Source organism: Anolis sagrei, chromosome 3, assembly GCF_037176765.1.
Source record: "Anolis sagrei isolate rAnoSag1 chromosome 3, rAnoSag1.mat, whole genome shotgun sequence".
NCBI lineage: Eukaryota > Metazoa > Chordata > Lepidosauria > Squamata > Dactyloidae > Anolis > Anolis sagrei.
The window spans coordinates 10,180,738-10,200,201 of NC_090023.1; the positions used below are offsets into that span (position 1 = coordinate 10,180,738).

The window sequence follows — 19,464 nt, forward strand, 5'->3', positions numbered from 1 at the left end:
CCCTGGTTGAGAAACACTGTTGTATGTGGTTCTGAGGACATTCTCTGCTGTTTCCAACTACTACGTTTCCTACTTTTGTTCTTCAACACACGCCTCTTACCTAAAACCATTGACCATATCAACTCTGCTCATTGCTGGTGAATGTTTGCAACTCTTTCCCAGATTTTCCATCTTTCAGTTTTCAAACATGAATTTGCAACTGCTTCAAACTTGGCGAACTCTAAATTTATTAGCAGCCATCAAAAACCGGAGTCACAACTGAATGGAATGGGAATATCAGACGGGTTGGGCCTTGCATCCAATCCGATGGGGCCGTGATGTTTTTATCTATGGATCTCCTAAGCAGTCAGACATTACACTCCGCCAACGACTAAATACAAAACGGCACACCAGCTATCAAATACCATCAAACATCAAACCTTGAATTCAAACATCAGTTATCAGCACACCAGATATCAAATATTCCTTGAACATTCAACGATACACAAGTATTTAGAAAACACTCCAAAGAAGATTCACCATTCAATTTTTCCAAGGAGAATCTTGAAGAGATGGAGGAAGTGGGAGAGAAAATTTCAGCTCAAGTCAGTTTACATTGTCAAGAGGCTGATATAGGACAATGAGTAGTGATAGTTTGTTCTCGACCCCGATCCCCCCAAGACTCTTCAGTGCTTCATTGCTGCAATTAACACAGAAACAAGAACCAATGTTGAAAATCAGATCCAGAGATGACGGTCGACCACGTTTCCCCCTGTAAACGACCAGAACACAGAACAAGGGGGTGAGTGTCAGGTGCAGTCATCTGGCAAGAAGGTGGGTACAGCCATGGCTGAAAGCATGCAGAAACAGGGTGTCAAGAATCCCAGTATTGCTATGTTGATTTCCCCAGTTCACTTCTCCAACAGCAAGCGAAACTCCTGGCACTGTTAGCACTGGCAAGGTCCTCCCCTGATGTCAAGCCTGCTTTCGAAACCAGTCTGCCCAGCCTTGGAGAATGGCCCTCACTCAATGGTAGCTGGAGGTCTAGTCTCTATGGAGAGAAATGTTTAGTCTCTGGCTTTCCTCCTACTGTTTGGCTGCCTTGGTGGGCTCCGAAGACTGCCGGACGTCGGTCCACTCCAGCATGGTGCTTTGCAAGGCTTGCGTCTTCTCCTTGTCAACTTGCACGTAGTCGACCTTCTCGTCCGAAGCAGCTGATGATGTCGAAGGCTGCCCAAGGAGAAGAAAATACAAAACAGGTTTGCTTGGTTCAGAACAGGTTTGCTTAGTTGTACACTTATAAACTACAAGAAAAGAAACAAGAAAGGAGATTCCATCTTGTCCTGTTTTGCTCTTAAGAAACAGCCTTAATACAAAATTGAAAGTAAAAGAAAAATGCTTTACTCCAGCAAACAGGATCAAGTATCCAACACCGCGCAGGGGAGCTCAATTGCCATTCTTAAATATCTTAAGTCAAGAGGGGGCCACTTCACACCAGCAGCACTCAAGTTGTTTGAAGCCAAGTCATTAGACCAACTCTTGTATGGTGCTCAGCTGGGCCCCTTCCCCAGTTTTGCCCCATTAGAGCTGGTTCAGTCAAAGTTTCTGAGATCGGCCTTGCAGGTCCCTAAATGCCCTGCAACTAGAGACGGGCTTTATGAGAGTGGAGGCCAGGGTGTGGGTGGCCATACTCAACCTCTGGCTCAGACTATCCTGTGCACCCTTTGGTCTTGCCCCACTAACCATGAAGGATGACTTCCAATCCACATGGAAGCAGGCGGTAGCATCAAAAATCTCCTCATTGGGATTTTCTCCAGGTCTACTACTCGCTACGGATTACAATCAAGCCAAAGCACTTATTAAACAACGTATCACAGACACAGAGCGACAACTAGATCTGGCCTCGGTTCCAACCTTCCTTATCAATGAACAAACTTAGAGGTTCCCATTCATCGAAGGGCTTTCACCCTGGCTCGATGCCACGCTCTCTCATCAGCTGTACTCGAAGGCCGCTACCGGAAGATCCCTTTCCCAGAGAGACTCTGCCCCTGTGACTCTGGTCATGTAGAAGCAATAGAACATGTCCTCCTCCAGTGACCGTTCTACAGGGATATCCGTGCCAGGCTTATCTTACCTCTGTTATACAAGCACCCAGGCCATTCAGGACAATTTTGTACCTCCCTGCTACTTGCAGATATTAATTCAACTACAACCTATAATGTTGCAAAGTTCTGTGCAGCAGCATACAAAATCCGTCAGGGAATGACTAGTCCCAAAAGTTAACTGTGTGTCCAGTAATAATCTTCTCTGAATCTACAATTTGGTGATGGATCTGGGCATTGTATGTTTTTACCCTGTTTCCCCTTCCCTTCTGCTCCCTCACCCATATTGTGCTTCAGTAGTTATATTTATATTTTTAATGTACCAAACATACCAAGTTTGTGTGAAAATGTGACTATTTCCTGTGCTGGTCAATGACCGAAATAAATGATTTGATTTGATACTCCAGCAAACAAAATAAGCAAATGCAATTGAAAAAGGAAACAAGGAAGTCTTACTACAGACACCAATGAAAGTCTTTAGCAAAGTCCCAGCAAAATCAGCAGACAAGAAGACACAAATCATGAAGTCTTAAACACAAAGTATGTCACGGCAGTAACAGAGTTGTTGTTAGCAGCGAAAAGCTAAGTTCTCCTGCTTCTGATTTATACCCCATGCAGGAGGGCTTAGGGCATCACCCAATTAGCTCATCAATCTCTTAGCAGCTAATCGAGCTGACCACCGCCTGTTCTCTGACTCCCTCCATCTTTCTACAAAAAGTAGGCACCTGCAAAACCTCATTGTTGGATTGTTCTTCCTCTCCCTCCAAGACCTGAGCACCTCCCTGCTCCCCTTCCTCTTCTGACGATGAGGAATCCTCAACACATCTGAACATTAGGAAGGACTTCCCGACTGTGAGAGCTGTTCAGCAGTGGAACTCTCTGCCCCAGAGTGTGGTGGAGGCTCCTTCTTTGGAGGCTTTGAAACAGAGTCTGGGTGGCCATCTGTCGGGGGTGTTTTGAATGCAATTTTCCTGCTTCTTGGCAGGGGGTTGGACTGGATGGCCTATGAGGTCTCTTCCAACTCTATGATTCTATGATTCAACCCATATGGCAGAGATCTCTAAATCTAGTCTGGAATCCTTGTTGGTTGGTTCCAACTGGAGTAGACCTTGAAGATTCTCTCCAAAGTACCAAAGTACAGTGTCCCTGGAGCCCTTTGATTGAATTACTGTCTGTTTTAAGAGGTATGTTTTAGGAAGTGCATCAGAAGAAGTAGCTTTGAGCTTTGAGCTTCACCTGATAATGCAGTATCTCAGCCTGCATCTTGAATGGATGTCAACCAGAGGGCTATTGGGCAGGAATTCAATCAATGCACCATCAAGCCAACTCTGGTCAAAAGAGGGAACCTATAAGGAGGGTGTATCAATTCAGTCATCTGGGGCTGTCAATAAAACCTTGAAAAAATAATTCCAATCTTTCTCCTTATTATCCTGCTTTCAGAGGCAGTGCAAGACCTTCCCACTATGGTAATAGAGTAAATTATACCTGTGTCTGCCACTAACAAGATGCTGGCTGACTTGAATTACACTTAGAGTAAACTCATTGGGTCTGTTCTTCACTAGTAAGTAAAACCTATTGGTTCCATGGGACACTTCTAGTTGTGACTAGCCATTGGTTGCACGGTTGCAACTGCCTGCAAAAGTTTCAGAGAAGAGCTATACCTTTCGATGTGGCCCAGGTGAGCTCGGCTGGAAGTCCAAAGCCAGGTAATCAACACTTCCTGTGCTCTTTTTTGTGGCTGGACTGCTTGTGCCGCTGGGAATGGGAGACGCAGAGATCGGGTTTTGCTAAAATAAAAATAAGATGAGCAAGAATTAATAAGGTAAAATAATTAAAGATAGGAAGTTTTCTAAGCAAAGCAATTCAACACACATCTTGGAAGAGATGCTCTTCTGGAGCAAGAAGGAGCATCTCTGGGGAGCCATTGTGTAATTGCAATGTGAAATGCACTAGAGAGAATGTACAAGTAGACCTTATTCGGTGTGCTATGGCACACAAAGTTAATCAGAATCACACTAGAGCAGTGTTTCTCAACCTGGGGGTCGGGACCCCTGGAGAGGTCATGAAGGGGTGTCAGAGGGGTCACCAAAGACCAAAAGAAAGCACAGTATTTTCTGTTGGTCATGGAGGTTCTGTGTGGGAAGTTTGGCCCAATTCAATCGTTGACAGGGTTCAGAATGCTCTTTGACTGTAGGTGAACTGTAAATCCCAGCAACTACAACTCCCAAATGTCAAGGTCTATTTTCCCCAAACCCCACTAGTGTTTACATTTGGGAATATTGAGAAGTCGTTCCAAGTTTGGTCCAGATCCATCATTGTTTGAGTCCACAGTGCTCTCCGGATGTAGGTGAACTACAACTCCCAAAACTCAAGGTCAATGCCCACCAAACCCTTCCAATATTTTCTCCTTTGTGGGAGTTCTGTGTGCCAAGTTTGATTCAATTCCATCGGTGGAGTTCAGAATGCTCTTTGATTGTAAGTGAACTATAAATCCCAGTAACTACAACTCCCACAGGACAAAACCAATACCCTCCCCCAATCCCATCAGTATTTAAATTTGGGTGTATTGGGTCTTTGTGCCAAATTTGGTCCAGTGTATGGAAATACATCTTGCATGTCAGATATTTACATTGCTATTCATAACAGCAGCAAAATGACAGTTGTGAAGTAGCAATGAAACTAATTTTGTGGTTGGGGGTCACCATAACATGAGGAAGCGTTTTAAGGGATCGTGGCACTAGGAAGGTTGAGAACCACTGCACTAGAGGATGTAGAGATTCTTAGCAGTTTTTTATTTAGCATTTTTTACACTCTTATGAGGGTCCCTTGACTCTTAACTCTCATAAAAGTGGAGCTCCTTGATAGTGAAGAAAGAGAATGTTAGGACATATGTTCTGATGAGACTCACCATGGCCACATAATTTTCTTCACTGTCTCCTGAGTCAGTGCTGGTGATGCTCTGGGTTGAGATGGGACGACAGTATGGGGAAAAGTTGGAGTTGAATGCCTGGCTGAAAGAGGAATTGCAGAAGAGGACAGGTTATATTGTTTTATTATTGAGGGAAAACAGGGTTAGCCTCAAGAACAGGCAGAGAGGGGTAACTTGCTTGAATCCCAGACCACTGGGTTATCTCTCTGGGCACATCCCAGTTTACAAATATCCTTCTTGTTGTGCTGTCCAGACCTGGATACAGAATTCCAGGTGCAGTTTAATTAAATAACAATTTACTTCAGTCCCATCAAATTTAGGTATTAAGAAGAATGGAACATTTGGGAGTGTGAGGTGACTGCTGTGTTCACCTTATTCCATTCTTCCCCCAAGTAATCCCTATAGTCCTTCTATGTTATCCCCATAATAGTCTGGCAGATTACGATGAGCTGATGGATCATCTCTCTGGATTTTACAGCTTTTGGAGAGTGAGACATTTATGTTGTATTTATTTGTTAAAGTTTCCAGACTAGTAGTCAGCATGGTGGAGTTTAAGCACTGGACTATGGCTGTGGAAACCAGGATTCGATTCTCCTGCTCAGCCATGGAAATCCATTGGATAACTTTGGGCAAATCACATGCTCTCGGACCCTGAAAACCCTGTAATGGGGGTCTCCTAAGTTAGAGGCAACTTGAAGACACACAACAACAAGGGCCGGACTTTAGCACAGCAGGTTAAACCACCAGCTGCAATAAATCTTATGAGTCAAAAGGCTGATAGTTCGAAGCCCGGGTCAGGGTGAACTCCTGACCTTATACCCAGCTTCTGCCAACCTAGCAGTTCGAAAGCAAAATGTGAGTAGACAAATAGGGATTGCTTAAAAGCAGGGAGGTACTAAGGAAAAATACTGGCAATTCGATCAAAAAGGAGGAAATTACAAACAATGCTCTTCGGCAGGAAGATGAAGCGACAGCATCCCTCCGTGGCTGGAACTGAGCACAGTCTCTAAGAAAGAGGAAGATGGGGGAAAAGTCTGTATACCTCTCTCTATGCTCATTTGTCTGTCTAAGTCTGTGTATAAACAGCACTGAATGTTTGCCACATATGTATGTTCTGTGATCTGCCCGTTGGGGTGAGAAGGGTGGAATATAAATACTGTAAATAAATAAAACAACAAAAAACAAACAAAATGTTTTCTCTGCCCCCTATTGTTCTCAGAGGTAGAAATGCTGCCAGAATCAAAGCTAAAATTGACTTTCAGTATTGTCAATGTTTATACAGGTAATGGGATGGATGCCATTTTGTCCTTTCCTCTAGGTAACAGAAATAGAGCTGGAAGAGACCACCAGGACCATCCAGTCCAACCCTTTGCTGTGTAGGAAAATACAATCAAAGCATGTCTGAAGACAACCTGATTTCTGGCCTTGGAAGGCTTGCATTGCAGAGACTACTCATCTCCAAAAGAGACTACTCATCTCTTGTGTGGCTGGCAAGATCAGACAATATTCTTCAAGCAAGTTTAAATTCAGTTAAATACTTAGTTCTATTACCCTATAATTCTGTTAGGAAAATAATTCTGGAATTTCCCAGTTATGTACTTTAGGGATGCAGCCACAAACATTTCCACTTGAGGATGGTGGTTACTTGGGCAAGCCACACCTGGGATGGATCAAAGCAACAGCCCATCATCCCATAATGGGATGGATCAACAAAACAGCCCCATCTGATACTCACCCAGGCCTGGACCAGGATTTAGAGACTGGCGATTTGAAAGGAAGTTCATCAATGACTGTGTTGTTCCTCAAGTCTAGTGGTGTTGGCTTTGCTGAAGGAGAAAGAGATTGGAGTCAGGATGGAACATATTTATTAGGGACTAGATGTACCCGCCACGCGTTGCTGTGGCCAACTTTCCTTCCCTTTCTCTCCACCTTTCTTTCTCTCCTTCCTCCCTCCCTCCCTCCCTCCCTTCCTTCCCTTGTCTCTTTCATTCTCTCCTTCCTTCCTATCTTCCTCTTCCCTTTCCCTCCCCTCCCTTTTCTTTCCCTTCCTCTTTCTCTCTGTTCTTCCTTCTCTACCTATTCTTGGACTGCAACTTCTAGCAGTCCTCCTGATCAATCTACCTACCTACCTACCTACCTACCTACCTACCTATCTTTCTAATCTATCTGTCTTATCCATCTGGAAGTTTGCGGGGAGTTGCAGTCCAGGAATAGGAAATTGGATATATGCAGGGACTGGGATGCTCTCAAAGAAATCCAAGGAGAAGAAAGCTTGCTTCTTGGAAACAGTGCATTTCGATCATCCTCCTCTCCTAAAGGGCCTGGTCTAGGGGATGCTGGGAGCTGTAGTCCGGAAGAAAGTGTGGATACGCTATTGTGTGTTTTGTTTGCCAGGGGGAGTTGTTTTGTGCATGCAATGATGTTTTGCTTTTTTTGGCTTTTTAAGTCCCCTTTTTGTGTTTTTCAGTGTTTTTGTGAGTGATGGTCACTCGTTGGCCTGATAGGTGTTTTGTGTCCAAATTCCGTGTCAATTCGTTCAGTGGTTTTTGAATTATATTAATCCCACAAACGAACATTACATTTTTATTTATATAGATAGAGAAAAGCTTGGCATTAATTTGTTTAATGTTAATTCATTGCCCACAATTTCCTTTATTAAAAAAACCTGAAAATAATAAACAACATAACGAATTGATGTTATGTTTCAGCAAATCTATTGTTTATGAGTCATTTTTCGACCTGCACAGTTCCTGTTAATACCTTTGCGATCTGGTTTGAGGTTTCGGTTGACGGGCGGGGGCTGGATTTCACTCATTCGCCGGTGAGGCTGGGAGCTACTGCTGCCCTTATGAAGGGGAAAAGTAGAAGAAGATATCGCCATCATGTCCAGGTGATGAGGCCCGGGGCTCATGGGGATATAGAGGTTCTGGGAATTGTCGTCTGATCTTTCCATGTTCAGCAAGATCGAGGAACCTGGGTTCATCGGGACATAGTTGTCCTCGGAATCGGCGCTGTGAGAACGAGCCACTGTAGCTTTGTTTTGCTAGGGAGTGAAAAGGAAGCAAAATGGAATGAGCATGGAAACAAAAATTCAAAGAGGACCGAGGCTGGGCTGCTAGGAAAGCAAGATCTCCAAAACTACAGCTAGGTTGCACCCTGAGAATCCCAGATTTGAAATCTGAAAACAACCATGAAGTTCCTAGTCCTTAGGATTTCATGCAATGGTTTGGAATCAGGCATGCGGTGGATGGTGAAATCTTGAAGCCAAGGGTAAAATGTTTAGAGAAGAAGGGGAACTGAGAACAATTTCCTTGAATGAAACAGCACCTTTTCTGCATTTTCATAACACTTTAATAAGCATGGCTCCATCCTAAGAGATACTTAAAATGATTTCTAAAATGATACCTCAATGACGATCATGCCATTACCGCTCAAGCAGGGAGCCGGGAAGTAGCAGCCAACAATGAAAGGACCAAGGCAGTGATATCTCTGGCCCATCACCTGTCTGGATATCAGCCAGCACGCCAATGCCTTACATCAAGAAATAGTTTTCTAAGATCTACAAAGACACTCGCTGGAACACCTCAGCAAGCGAGAGTCCAAAAGTGGCAGGCTAAAACCCAGCAGCTCAATCCATGGCTGATGCCAAACGAGATAACAGATGATCGTGCCATTACCGCTCAAGCAGGGAGCTTTGAGATGGTTGAACAGAAGCTCTCTGAAGTTTTAGGTGCTCTTACTGCCTATAACAGGCAAAACAAACTGATTCCCAATCCATCTAAAACACAGATGTGTGCTTTTCATCTTAAGAACAGACAAGCATCTCGAGGTCTGAGGATCACCTGGGAAGGAATCCCACTGGAGCATTGCAGCGAACCCAAATACCTGGGAGGCACCCTGGACCGTGCTCTGACCTACAAGAAGCACTGCTTGAATATCAAGCAAAAAGTGGGTGCTAGAAACAATATCATACAAAAGTTGACTGGCACAACCTGGGGATCACAAGCAGACACAGTGAAGACATCTGCTTTTGCGCTTTGCTACTCTGCTGCTGAGTACGCATGCCCAGTGAGGAACACATCTCACCATGCTAAAACAGTAGATGTGGCTCTTAATGAAACATGCCACATTATGATGGGGTGTCTGTGCCCTACACCACTGGAGAAACTACACTGTCTAGCCGGTATTGCACCACCTGACATCTGCCGGGAAGTAGCAACCAATAGTGTAAGGACCAAGGTAGTGACATCTCTAGCTCATCCCTTGTTTGGGTATCAGCCAGCACGTCAACAATTTAAATCAAGAAATAGGTTTCTAAGATCTACAGAGACACTCGCTGGAACACCTCAGCAAGCGAGAGTCCAAAAGTGGCAGGCTCAAACACAGCACATCAATCCATTGCTGATACCAAATGAGAGACTCCCTCCTGAGCACACAGAAGACTGGGCAACTTGGAAAGCGCTGAACAGACTGTGCTCTGGCACCACAAGATGCAGAGCCAACCTTCAGAAATGGGGCCACAAAGTGGAGTCGACAACATGCGAGTGCGGAGAAGAGCAAATCAGAGACCACCTACTACAATTCAACCTGAGCCCTGCCACATGCACAATGGAAAACCTTCTTATAGCAACACCAGAGGCACTACAAGTAGCCAGCTGCTGGTCAAAGGACATTTAACAGAATTCCAAGTCTTTAAACTTTGTGTTTTCTCAAATACATTGGTTCTCTCCTGATATGATAAATAAATAAATACATTTCTAAATATTTCTGGTCTACTCCCTTTAATTAAATAAAATCTCAGGATTCTCTAGGATGACACCATTACTATTGCTGTTTAAAGTTTCCTGAACTGGAAAAGTTCATTTTCCAAAGCTTTTAGCTAGATTTTGTTTTGGAGACTAGTATATTCTGATGACTTGTATTCATTAGTTTGTTTTGTACTGCACTGTTTAGTTTTGCATTTTATCAGAATGATTTCATTTGCAATGGTATTGTATAGTTTTGCGTTCTGTTTTGGGCAAGTTGACTGTAAAGTAACTTGGACATTTGATGTGCTAAATGAATGAATGAATGAATGAATAGGTGTACAATGCAGACAAATACCAATTCTGTAGCAAATTGAACAAATGAGAGAAATTCACCTTGGGTTGGCTAAGCGAACATAAATAACTCACCAGATATGGATGAAGGCCCACATTCATAGACTCTGCTGACTGAGCGGCACTGCTGCTGCTATGTTGCGGGTATTCATAGGTCTCACAGGATGATGCTGAAATCAGTTAAACAATAGTTCACTCAATTGAAAAAAAAATCCCTTATCAAGATACCTTAACTTGCCTGAGTCTTACTTATTTACTTCATTTCTACCTTATTTCCCTAGACAGACCCCTTTGAGTTGTCCAGTGCCAAATGCCCCATCTCCGGGACTGTGGCGCAGCTGGCTGGGAGTCCACTGCATTAAGATCACTACTGACTGAAAGGTCATGAGTTCGAAGTCAGCCCAGGTCAGAGTGAGCTTCCGACCAATTTGTGTAGCTTGCTGTTGACCTTTGCAGCCCGAAAGACAGTTGCATCTGTCAAGTAGGAAATTTAGGTACCACTCATGCGGGGAGGATAATTTATGATGCCATAAAAATCTCCAGCAAGCATGCAAAGAATAAGGAAGTACTCCATCACAAATAGACAGTGAAGTAACAGCTCCCCTGGTGGGTAGAATACCCTCATGAAAAAGCTGGAATGTTAAATAGCCTCTGTGTGTCTGTCTATATATGTTGTATGTCCATGGCATTGAATGTTTGCCATGTAATCCGCCCTGAGTCCCCTGCGGGGTGAGAAGGACAGAATATAAATACTGTAAATAAGTAAATAAATAAATCTCAGGAAACTACTCACCTCGGTGCAGCCTGCAGTTTTCCACCGCTGGTAGTGTATTCCTCCTGGGAATGGTTGCAGCCACTGACCCCACGCCCAGGCTTTCGCTGTCCAGAAGCCGCTGTTGGGGGCTGCCCCATCTGGATTCCGCTTGTCCTGGCTTCGGTGGCCTTGGAGGAGGAGTGGCCGGAGTTTCGCCGGACGCCAGGGCATTGTGGTTCTTATCCAGCGTGAATGTCCTCGGGATCTGATAAACTGGGGTACCGGGAACGTCATATGAGTCCGTCGAAAGCTCCCCGAAGCCTTTGCAAAGGGTGTTGTTTGGGGTCTTAAAGGTATAGACCTCTTCGCTGTCTGTCTCGGACCCAGTGAGGCTGGCTTTGGTGTGGCCGTAGCACCCAAAGCTCCTCGGGAGGTCGTAGGCACTGTCCCCAAGCTCCGAGTTGTGCCGGCTGGGCTTGGGCAAGCTGTAGAAGCCGTGGACGTGCCCTCCCATCCCGTTGACACAGTGTCCGTTCCCTTGAGAGACCTTCTGGACAGACGGATCGCTTCTCATGAAGAAAGCCGACCTTGTGGCTTGCGAAAAACTGGCACTCCTGATAGGGAAGAAGAAACAAAAAGAGGAGAGATGGTGAAGAGGTAATCACATTCCTTCGTGTATTTATTTCTAGATCAACAGACGTCATAATCTCACTCTGTTCTGCTCAGGTCAGACCTTGTCTGGAATGACCCTATGTTCAGTTATGGGCAAAGCAATTCAAAAAGGAGACGGACAATCTGGAATCGATCCAGAGGTGACTGAACAAAATGATCAAAAGCCAATGCAATCATAGATTCATCAATGGGAGAATAGTTCCTCAATTGAGGGAAGTAAGATTACCAATTCATTCTGTTTTGCTCAGACTGTAATTGGAAGATTGCCTAGAGGAGGAAGCCTCTGCCTTTGTTTGTGTTTGTGTGTCTCACTGTATTGTAACGAGGCATTGAATGCCTACCAAAATGATCAAGGGTCTGGAGAACAATCCCTATAAGGAGCGTCTTAAGGAGCTGGGCATGTTTAGCCTGAAGAAAAGAAGGATGAGAGGAGATATGATAGCCATGTATAAATATGTGAGAGGAAGCCACAGAGAGGAGGGAGAAAGCTTGTTTTCTGCTTCCTTGGAGACTAGGACGCAATGGAACAATGGCTTCAAACTACAAGAGAGGAGATTCCATCTGAACATGAGGAAGAACTTCCTGACTGTGAGAGCAGTTCAGCAGTGGAACTCTCTGCCCCGGAGTGTGGTGGAGGCTCCTTCTTTGGAAGCTTTTAAACAGGGGCTGGATGGCCATCTGTCAGGGGTGATTTGAATGCAATATTCCTAATTCTTGGCAGGGGGTTGGACTGGATGGCCCATGAGGTCTCTTCCAACTCTTTGATTCTATTATTCTAATGTTTGCCGGTATATCTGTTTACACTGTACTCTGCTCTAAGTTCCCACAGGGAGAAGGGTGAAATACAGTATAAAGTATTATTATTATTATTATTATTATTATTATTATTATTATTATTTGAAACACAACAAGATGAGTCCGCAGCAGACAAGATCACTCTGTTGGCTGTTGTATTGGATCACATGGCGGGCACTTCCCAAGTGTCTAGGACTGTGTGATGTATCGGTGAATAATGCGTGCAGATCCCAGCAAGGTGGCTTTCTGCAACTGACTAATGGCAATTTTGTCAGTGCCGATTGTGTTTAAATGCAGGCCAAGGTCTGTAGGCACTGCACCCAGTGTGCCGATCACTCACTGGGACCATCTTAACTGGCTTGTGCCAGTCTTTGCAGTTCGATCTTTAAATCCTCATATCGTGTCAGCTTTTCCAGTTGTTTCTCTGCAATCCTCCTGTCACCTGGATTGCGACATCAACGATCCATACTTTTTTAACACGATTGTGAGGTCAGGAGTATTATGCTCCAAAACTATGTCTGTCTGAATCCAGAAGTCCCAGAGGAGTTTGGTGTGTTCATTCTCTGTAACTTTTTCCGGCTTGTGATCCCACCAGTTCTTTGTCGCAGGCAGATGGGATTTGTGGCACAAGTTCCAATGAATCATCTGAGCAACGATGTTGTGCCTCTGCTTGTAGTCTGTCTGTGCGATCTTCTTGCAGCAGCTGAGGATGTGATCTACTGTTTCATCTGCTTCCTTGCAGAGTCTACATTTGGGATCTGTTGTTGACTTTTCAATTCTGGCTTTGATGGCATTGGTTCTAATAGCTTGTTCTTGGGCTGCCAGAATCAGGCCCTCTGTCTCCTTTTTCAGAGTTCCATTTGTGAACCACAGCCATGTTTTTTCTTTATTATTATTATTGTTATTATTTGAAACACAAGATGAGTCCACAGCAGACAAGATCACTCTGCTGGCTATTGTATTGGATCACACGTCGGACACTTCCCAAGTGTCTAGGACTGTGTGATGTATCGGCAAATAATGCATGCAGATCCCAGTAAGGTAGCCTTTTGCAGCTGACAGGTGGTAATTTTGTGAATGCCAATTGTGTTTAAGTGCAGGCCAAGGTCTTTAGCCACTGCACCCAGTGTGCCGATCACCACTGGGACCACCTTGACTGGCTTGTGCCAGCTCAATCTTTAAATCTTCGCATCGTGTCAGCTTTTCCAGTTGTTTCTCTTCAATCCTTCTGCCACCTGGGATTGCAACATCAAAGATCCATACTTTGATTATTATTATTATTATTATTATTATTATTATTATTATTATATAACCAATTAGGAAATACTACTACTAATAATAATAACAACAACAACCATCTCCTCTAAGGGACGCGGGGCAGCTTACAAGGGACAAGCCCAAAATTACAAGTAAAACACACAAATAAAATAGTTTAACCAATTAAAAACATCAGATAAAAAAAAATACAAACAACAATTGTAAACAGCATCAAAACAATATGGCTGAGAAAAGAACATAGCTGAGATACAGACTCAATAATTGCAATATATTCTGACTGGAGCGCAAGGAAAGTGCAATAATCAAATAGGTAGGGCTGGAAATGACACTGATAACCCAGGAACAAATATTGTGTTGCTCAGTATTATGTTTTATTTCTATACATATTAACCCCGGGCCGCATAAAAATGTCTCGAGCGAAAAGGAAAAGGTTTAGGAAGACATATTTTAGAAAGAGAGAAAAGAGATAGAGACTTCACACTTATCCCAACAGACAGCATGACATGCGCTGGAAGGGTCCCAACCACAGGGATCTCAGGGCAGTTTGTTTTATTTATAACCCTTCATCAATTCCATCTGAAGCAAATGCTTGCTTTTAATTATTAATGAGAGTCAGATGTCGGAGTGAAATTCTCTTAAATTCGGGAAAGCCCTGGGGTTCATGGGAATCCAGCTGTGCTTGGAGCACCATAATCTCCCATCGCTTTGGACTCTGGGTCCTTCCCCAGCTGTGATCGTAGTCCTCTGGGCCGGTTTCCAGCTGTCAACGTTATGGTGAGAAGCCCTTCTTCCATCCTGCGGAGTAAATTACCGCAACATATTGCTCTGGTTGGATGAAAAAGCAACATATTCGCAAAAGGCTTCCCGGCAAGGCTCCTTTCCAATTTCCCTGACATGGTATCAAACAGAAATGTTCTTCCTCTTCAAAGTATAACCATGCCAAAGCCATTCATGGAGGAATTGCAATCCAAAATACACTACAATTTATATTAAAGTTAGGGCAAAATACATATCAAAAACAGTCAAATATTCTGTTTAACTGGAGGGTCCATCTACATTGCTATATAATACCTTTTGAAACTGCATTATACAAGCGTAACCTCTATTAAGGCAGTTAAAATGCATTATATGAGTCTAAACCAGGCATGGGCAAACTTGGACCCTCCAGGTCTTTTGGACTTCAACTCCTACAATTCCTAAAAGCCTCAGGCCCTTTGCTTTTCCCCCTCAACCACTTAAGCTGGCCTGAGACTGGAAACTCTGACCTTCACCAATGATGGACCTGGACCAAATTTGGCACACAGAAATCCCATGACTAACTCAAGCTGTTGGAGGAGTTACTTACTTAGGTGATCCCTCATCATCCGAGTATGATGGTCCTCCAAGTGTAGTGTCTTGGTGGTAGATACATAGGTGACTGTGGAGACCTATTCTTGACCCGCATGTTCTTCCACAGTGCGGACATCAGTTTCCAGGTGGAAAGCGGTGCAGGTCAGGGTTGCTTGATGCTCCTTCCTCTTGGCACGATTCTCCCTTTCATCCTCCATTCGTGCCCCTTCGAATTCTGCAGCATTGCTAGTCACAGCTGACCTCCAGTTAGAGCGCTCAAGGGCCAGGGCTTCCCAGTTCTCTGTGTCTATGCCACAGTTTTTAAGATTAGCTTTTGGCCCATCTTTAAATCTCTTTTCCTGTCCATCAACTTTACGTTTCCTCTTTCTTGAGTTGGGAGTATAGTAACTGTTTTGGAAGACGGTGGTCTGGAATTTGGACAATGTGGTTTTCTGTGCTGTATGGCCATGTTCCAGAAGCATTTTCTCCTGACGTTTCGCCCACATCTATGGCAGGCATCCTCAGAGGTTGTGAGGTCGGTTGGAAACTAGGCAAGTGGGGTTGATATATCTGGGGAATGTCCAACAAGGGATTCCCCTAGGCAGGAAGCAGCCAGGCTTTGGAGCTGCAAGGCCATTCAATGCTAATCAAGCTTGCCAATTGCAACATTCACACATACCTCAAACAGACAAAGAGTTCTCTCTGCCACCTTGGACATGCCACTTGCCTAGTTTCCAAAGGACCTCTCAACCTCTGAGAATGCCTGCCATAGATGTGGGCAAAACATCAGGAGAGAATATTTCTGGAACATGGCCATACAGCCCAGAAAACTCACAGCAACCCAAAATTTGTAGTGTTAAAGTGTATTTCATTCATTCACCAGAAGGTGGTGCTATGGATAAGCCAACCACCTGCTCTCTTATCTTACATCATGGACATATTCTTTTTGTTATCTCAGTATCTAAAGCTGAAATATGGAATGCTTCTGGTCCCATGCATTTTGGGTACGGGGTACTCAACATTTTAAATAAATACATAGATTGAGACTAGTTTTCTCTAAGTAAAGTCCTAGATTTTTTTGTTTTGTTTTGCAGACGGACCTCTATCAAGTAAATAAAAGATACAGTACACAGTATAGATACAGCAGCTTCTAATGATGATGCTTTGCAGGCAGTTATTAAAAACTGAATTGTCTCTTGATACGTCCAAAGTAAGACACTTTTAGTTTGGCCATATTTGCCCATAGCATAGTAAAAGGTAAAGGTTGTCCCCTGACATTAAGTCCAGTCATGTCTGACTCTGGGGTGTGGTGCTCATCTCCATTTCTAAGCCGAAGAGCCGGCGTTGTCCGTAGACACCTCCAAGGTCATGTGGCCGGCATGACTGCATGGAGCGCCGTTACCTTCCCGCCGGAGCGGTACCTATTGATCTACTCACATTTGTATGTTTTCGAACTGCTAGGTTGGCAGAAGCTAGGGCTGACAGCAGAAGCTCACGCCACTCCCCGGAATCGAACCTGCAACCTTTCGATCAACAAGCTCAGCAGCTCAGTGCTTTAACCCACTGCGCCACTGCCCATAGCATAGGATGCATTAAAACAATCCTATGCACGCTTACAGGGAACTAAGCCTTGGTGAAGTCTGTGGAACATTTTAGTAAATATAGATAGGATCTCGTTGTTATGGTGCTTCTCGGCAGAGAGCGCCGAGAGATACCAGTCCAATGCAGCTACTCCACCTTTCCTTCTTTATTGGATTTTTCAGATAAGACAAAAGACAGAAGACAAGGTGGGAAAACATGAAAAGGTTACAACAGAAGACAGTGTGATGCATAAACACACACTTCCCTCTCCTAAATCCTGTGAAAGGCTTGTATTATTTAAAAATACAAAGCTGAGAATTTTATTTGCTGTGTGCAGTGTTGTTTTCCAATTGCAGTACTGCTCTTTGCCATTACTGTTATAATTGGCTTTCTTTGACGCAAATGCACTGAAAGCAGTTATGAGACTGTGTTGTCAAAGGCTTTCATGGCTGGAATCACTGGGCTGCTGTGAGTTTTTCAGGCTGTATGGCCCAGCTTAGTTGTCCGAACGCATCCACCCCTACGTCCCAACTCGTAATCTAAGATTCAGGGAGGCCCTGCTCTCGCTCCCATCAACAGCACAGATGCGTCTGGTGGGGACGAGAGACAGGGCCTTCTCGGCTGTGGCTCCCCACCTATGGAACACACTCCCAAATGAGATAAGATCTGCTCCCTCCATCCTGGCTTTTAGAAAAAAAACTAGCTGTGCTCTGGCACGCGTTGCTGTGGCCAATAGTAAGAATTTTCAAAGTAGAGGTAGATATCTGGACTATTATGAAAGAGCGGTACCTACCTATTCCTCCCCACCTTTTCCCTCCCTTCCCCTTTCTTTCCTTTCTTCCTTCTCTGCCTCTTTTTTCATTCCTTCTTCTGCTCTTTGGTTTCATCCTTCCTTCTCTTTTTTCTTCCTTCCCCTTTCTCTACTTCTTCCTTTGTCTCCTTTCTTCCCTCCCTGTTTCCTTCCTTCTTTCATTTTTTAATTTCCTTTTCTCCTTCCTTCCTTCTTTACCTCTTTCCTGCCTTTCCTCCCTTTCCTTTCCTTTCTACTTTGTATTCTTCCTTCCTTCTGTACCTCTTTCTTCCCTTCCTTCTCTCCCTTCCTTCCTTCCTTCCCTCCCTCCTTCTCTTCCCTTCCTTCCCTTCCTTCCTTCCTTCCTTCCTTCCTTCCTTCCCTTCCTTACTTTCCCTTCTACATTTCTTCCCTTTTTCCTTCCCTCCTTTCTTCTCTCCTTCCTTCCTTCCTGTCCTCCCGCAATACTATGGTAGAGTCCCGTCTAATTCTATTCTATGAGTCTATTTAATATAGTAATATTTTGAATGTAAAGGTATTTTTGTGGGGTTTTTTTTCAGTGATGGTCACTCCTTGGATTGTGAGGAGTTTTGTTGCCAAATTTGGGGTCATTTGGCCCAGTAGTTTTTTTGTTTTTAAGGTACTCATTACGTACAGAGCATTTTTATATATATATAGATTAAAATCACGGTTTTGGGACCAGGCCTTCGGGCAGTAGAAGTAAAAATATGCAGCATTTCGGAAAGACAAGGACTGGAACGGCAATTTGATGGATGAGACTGTTTTAATGATTGTTTTATTACTTGTGGATGTACTGTTTTTAACTTGATTTATGTCTAATTGTAGTGTATAATTGTAATTGTTTGTACTGGCATTGAATTTTGCCATTACTTATGTGCTAAACCGCTTTGAGTCCCCCTCGGGGTGAGAAAAGCGGTATACAAATACTGTAAATAAATAAATGTTTCAGTAGCATTCTCTCCTGACTTTTTGCCTGCATCTGTGGCTGGCATCTTCAGAGGTTCTGTTGGCAGTGAGACGAGTAGAGTGTATATATCTGTGGAATGTCTGGGGTGGGAGAAAGAATCCTTGTCTGTTTAAAGCAAGTGTCAATGTTGCAATTGGCAAGCTTGAATAGCATTGAGTAGCCATGAAGCTACCAAGTCAAAAAGTGAGGGTATCTGCATAGAGGTAGCCTGGCAGTTGTTGCCTGGAGGCATCCTCTGCTTGGGAGGTGTTAACTGGCACTTGATGGGTTTGCTGTCTGGAGTTCTGCTGTTTTTACATCCATAGGGATACCAAAGTGCTTGTTTATAAAGCTATTGTCCTCCCAACCCTGCTATACGCCTGCGAGACGTGGACTATCTACAGACGTCACCTGTCGGGGTATAGGGTGGCAACCTGTGTTGGATGGGGTTACACTCCCGCTGAAGCCACAGTTTGGGAGTCCTCTTGGATTCATCGCTTACGCTTGAGGCTCAGGCGTCGGCGGTGTCCGGGAGGGCTTTTGCACAATTGAGACTCGTGCGCCAACTGCGACTGTACCTCGCAAAGGCTGATCTGGCCGGGGTGGTCCATGCCTTGGTCACCTGTAGATTGGACTACTGTAATGCGCTCTACATGGGGCTGCCCTTGAAAATGGCTCGGAAATTTCAACTGGTCCAACGGGCAGCAGTCAGGATGTTAACTGGTGCTCCTTACAGAGAGAGGTCAACCCTCCTGTTCAAGGAGCTCCACTGGCTGCCGTTTATCTTCCGAGCCCAATTTAAGGTGCAGGTGCTTACCTACAAAGCCCTAAACGGTTTGGGACCATCCTACCTGCCTGACCGCATTTCCGTTTATGAACCCACACGCTCACTTCGTTCATCCAGAGAGGCCCTACTCGCGATCCCGCCTGCGTCCCAGGCGCGTCTGGTGGGGACGTGAGACAGGGCCTTTTCTGTGGTGGCCCCCCGACTCTGAAACACCCTCCTCAAAGATCTTAGAATAGGCCCCTACGTTGGCAGTCTTTAGAAAGAACTTGAAGACCTGGCTGTTCCGATGTGCCTTCCCAGATTAGGAAATCTCCAATACCAAGCCCCATAAGCACTTTATTAGAACTAAGATTGCTGCACATCGCACTCTGCATTTACCCTATAATCCTTACATATCACCTG

General features: G+C 44.4%; 1 protein-coding gene across 1 annotated transcript in view; it reads right to left on the minus strand.

Moving 5' to 3' along the window:
- Nucleotides 1–203: 203 nt before the first annotated feature.
- The window catches only part of GAB2 (GRB2 associated binding protein 2), a 198,939-nt gene continuing 179,678 nt past the window's right edge, over nucleotides 204–19,464 (minus strand). The window contains exons 4-10 of the mRNA XM_060771218.2: nucleotides 10,903–11,477; nucleotides 10,185–10,279; nucleotides 7,771–8,053; nucleotides 6,746–6,836; nucleotides 4,990–5,092; nucleotides 3,743–3,868; nucleotides 204–1,209 (exon numbers count right to left, since the gene is read on the minus strand). Coding sequence (XP_060627201.2) covers nucleotides 1,066–1,209; nucleotides 3,743–3,868; nucleotides 4,990–5,092; nucleotides 6,746–6,836; nucleotides 7,771–8,053; nucleotides 10,185–10,279; nucleotides 10,903–11,477 — 1,417 coding nt within the window. The 3' untranslated portion in view covers nucleotides 204–1,065. The remainder of the gene's footprint in view (nucleotides 1,210–3,742; nucleotides 3,869–4,989; nucleotides 5,093–6,745; nucleotides 6,837–7,770; nucleotides 8,054–10,184; nucleotides 10,280–10,902; nucleotides 11,478–19,464) is intronic.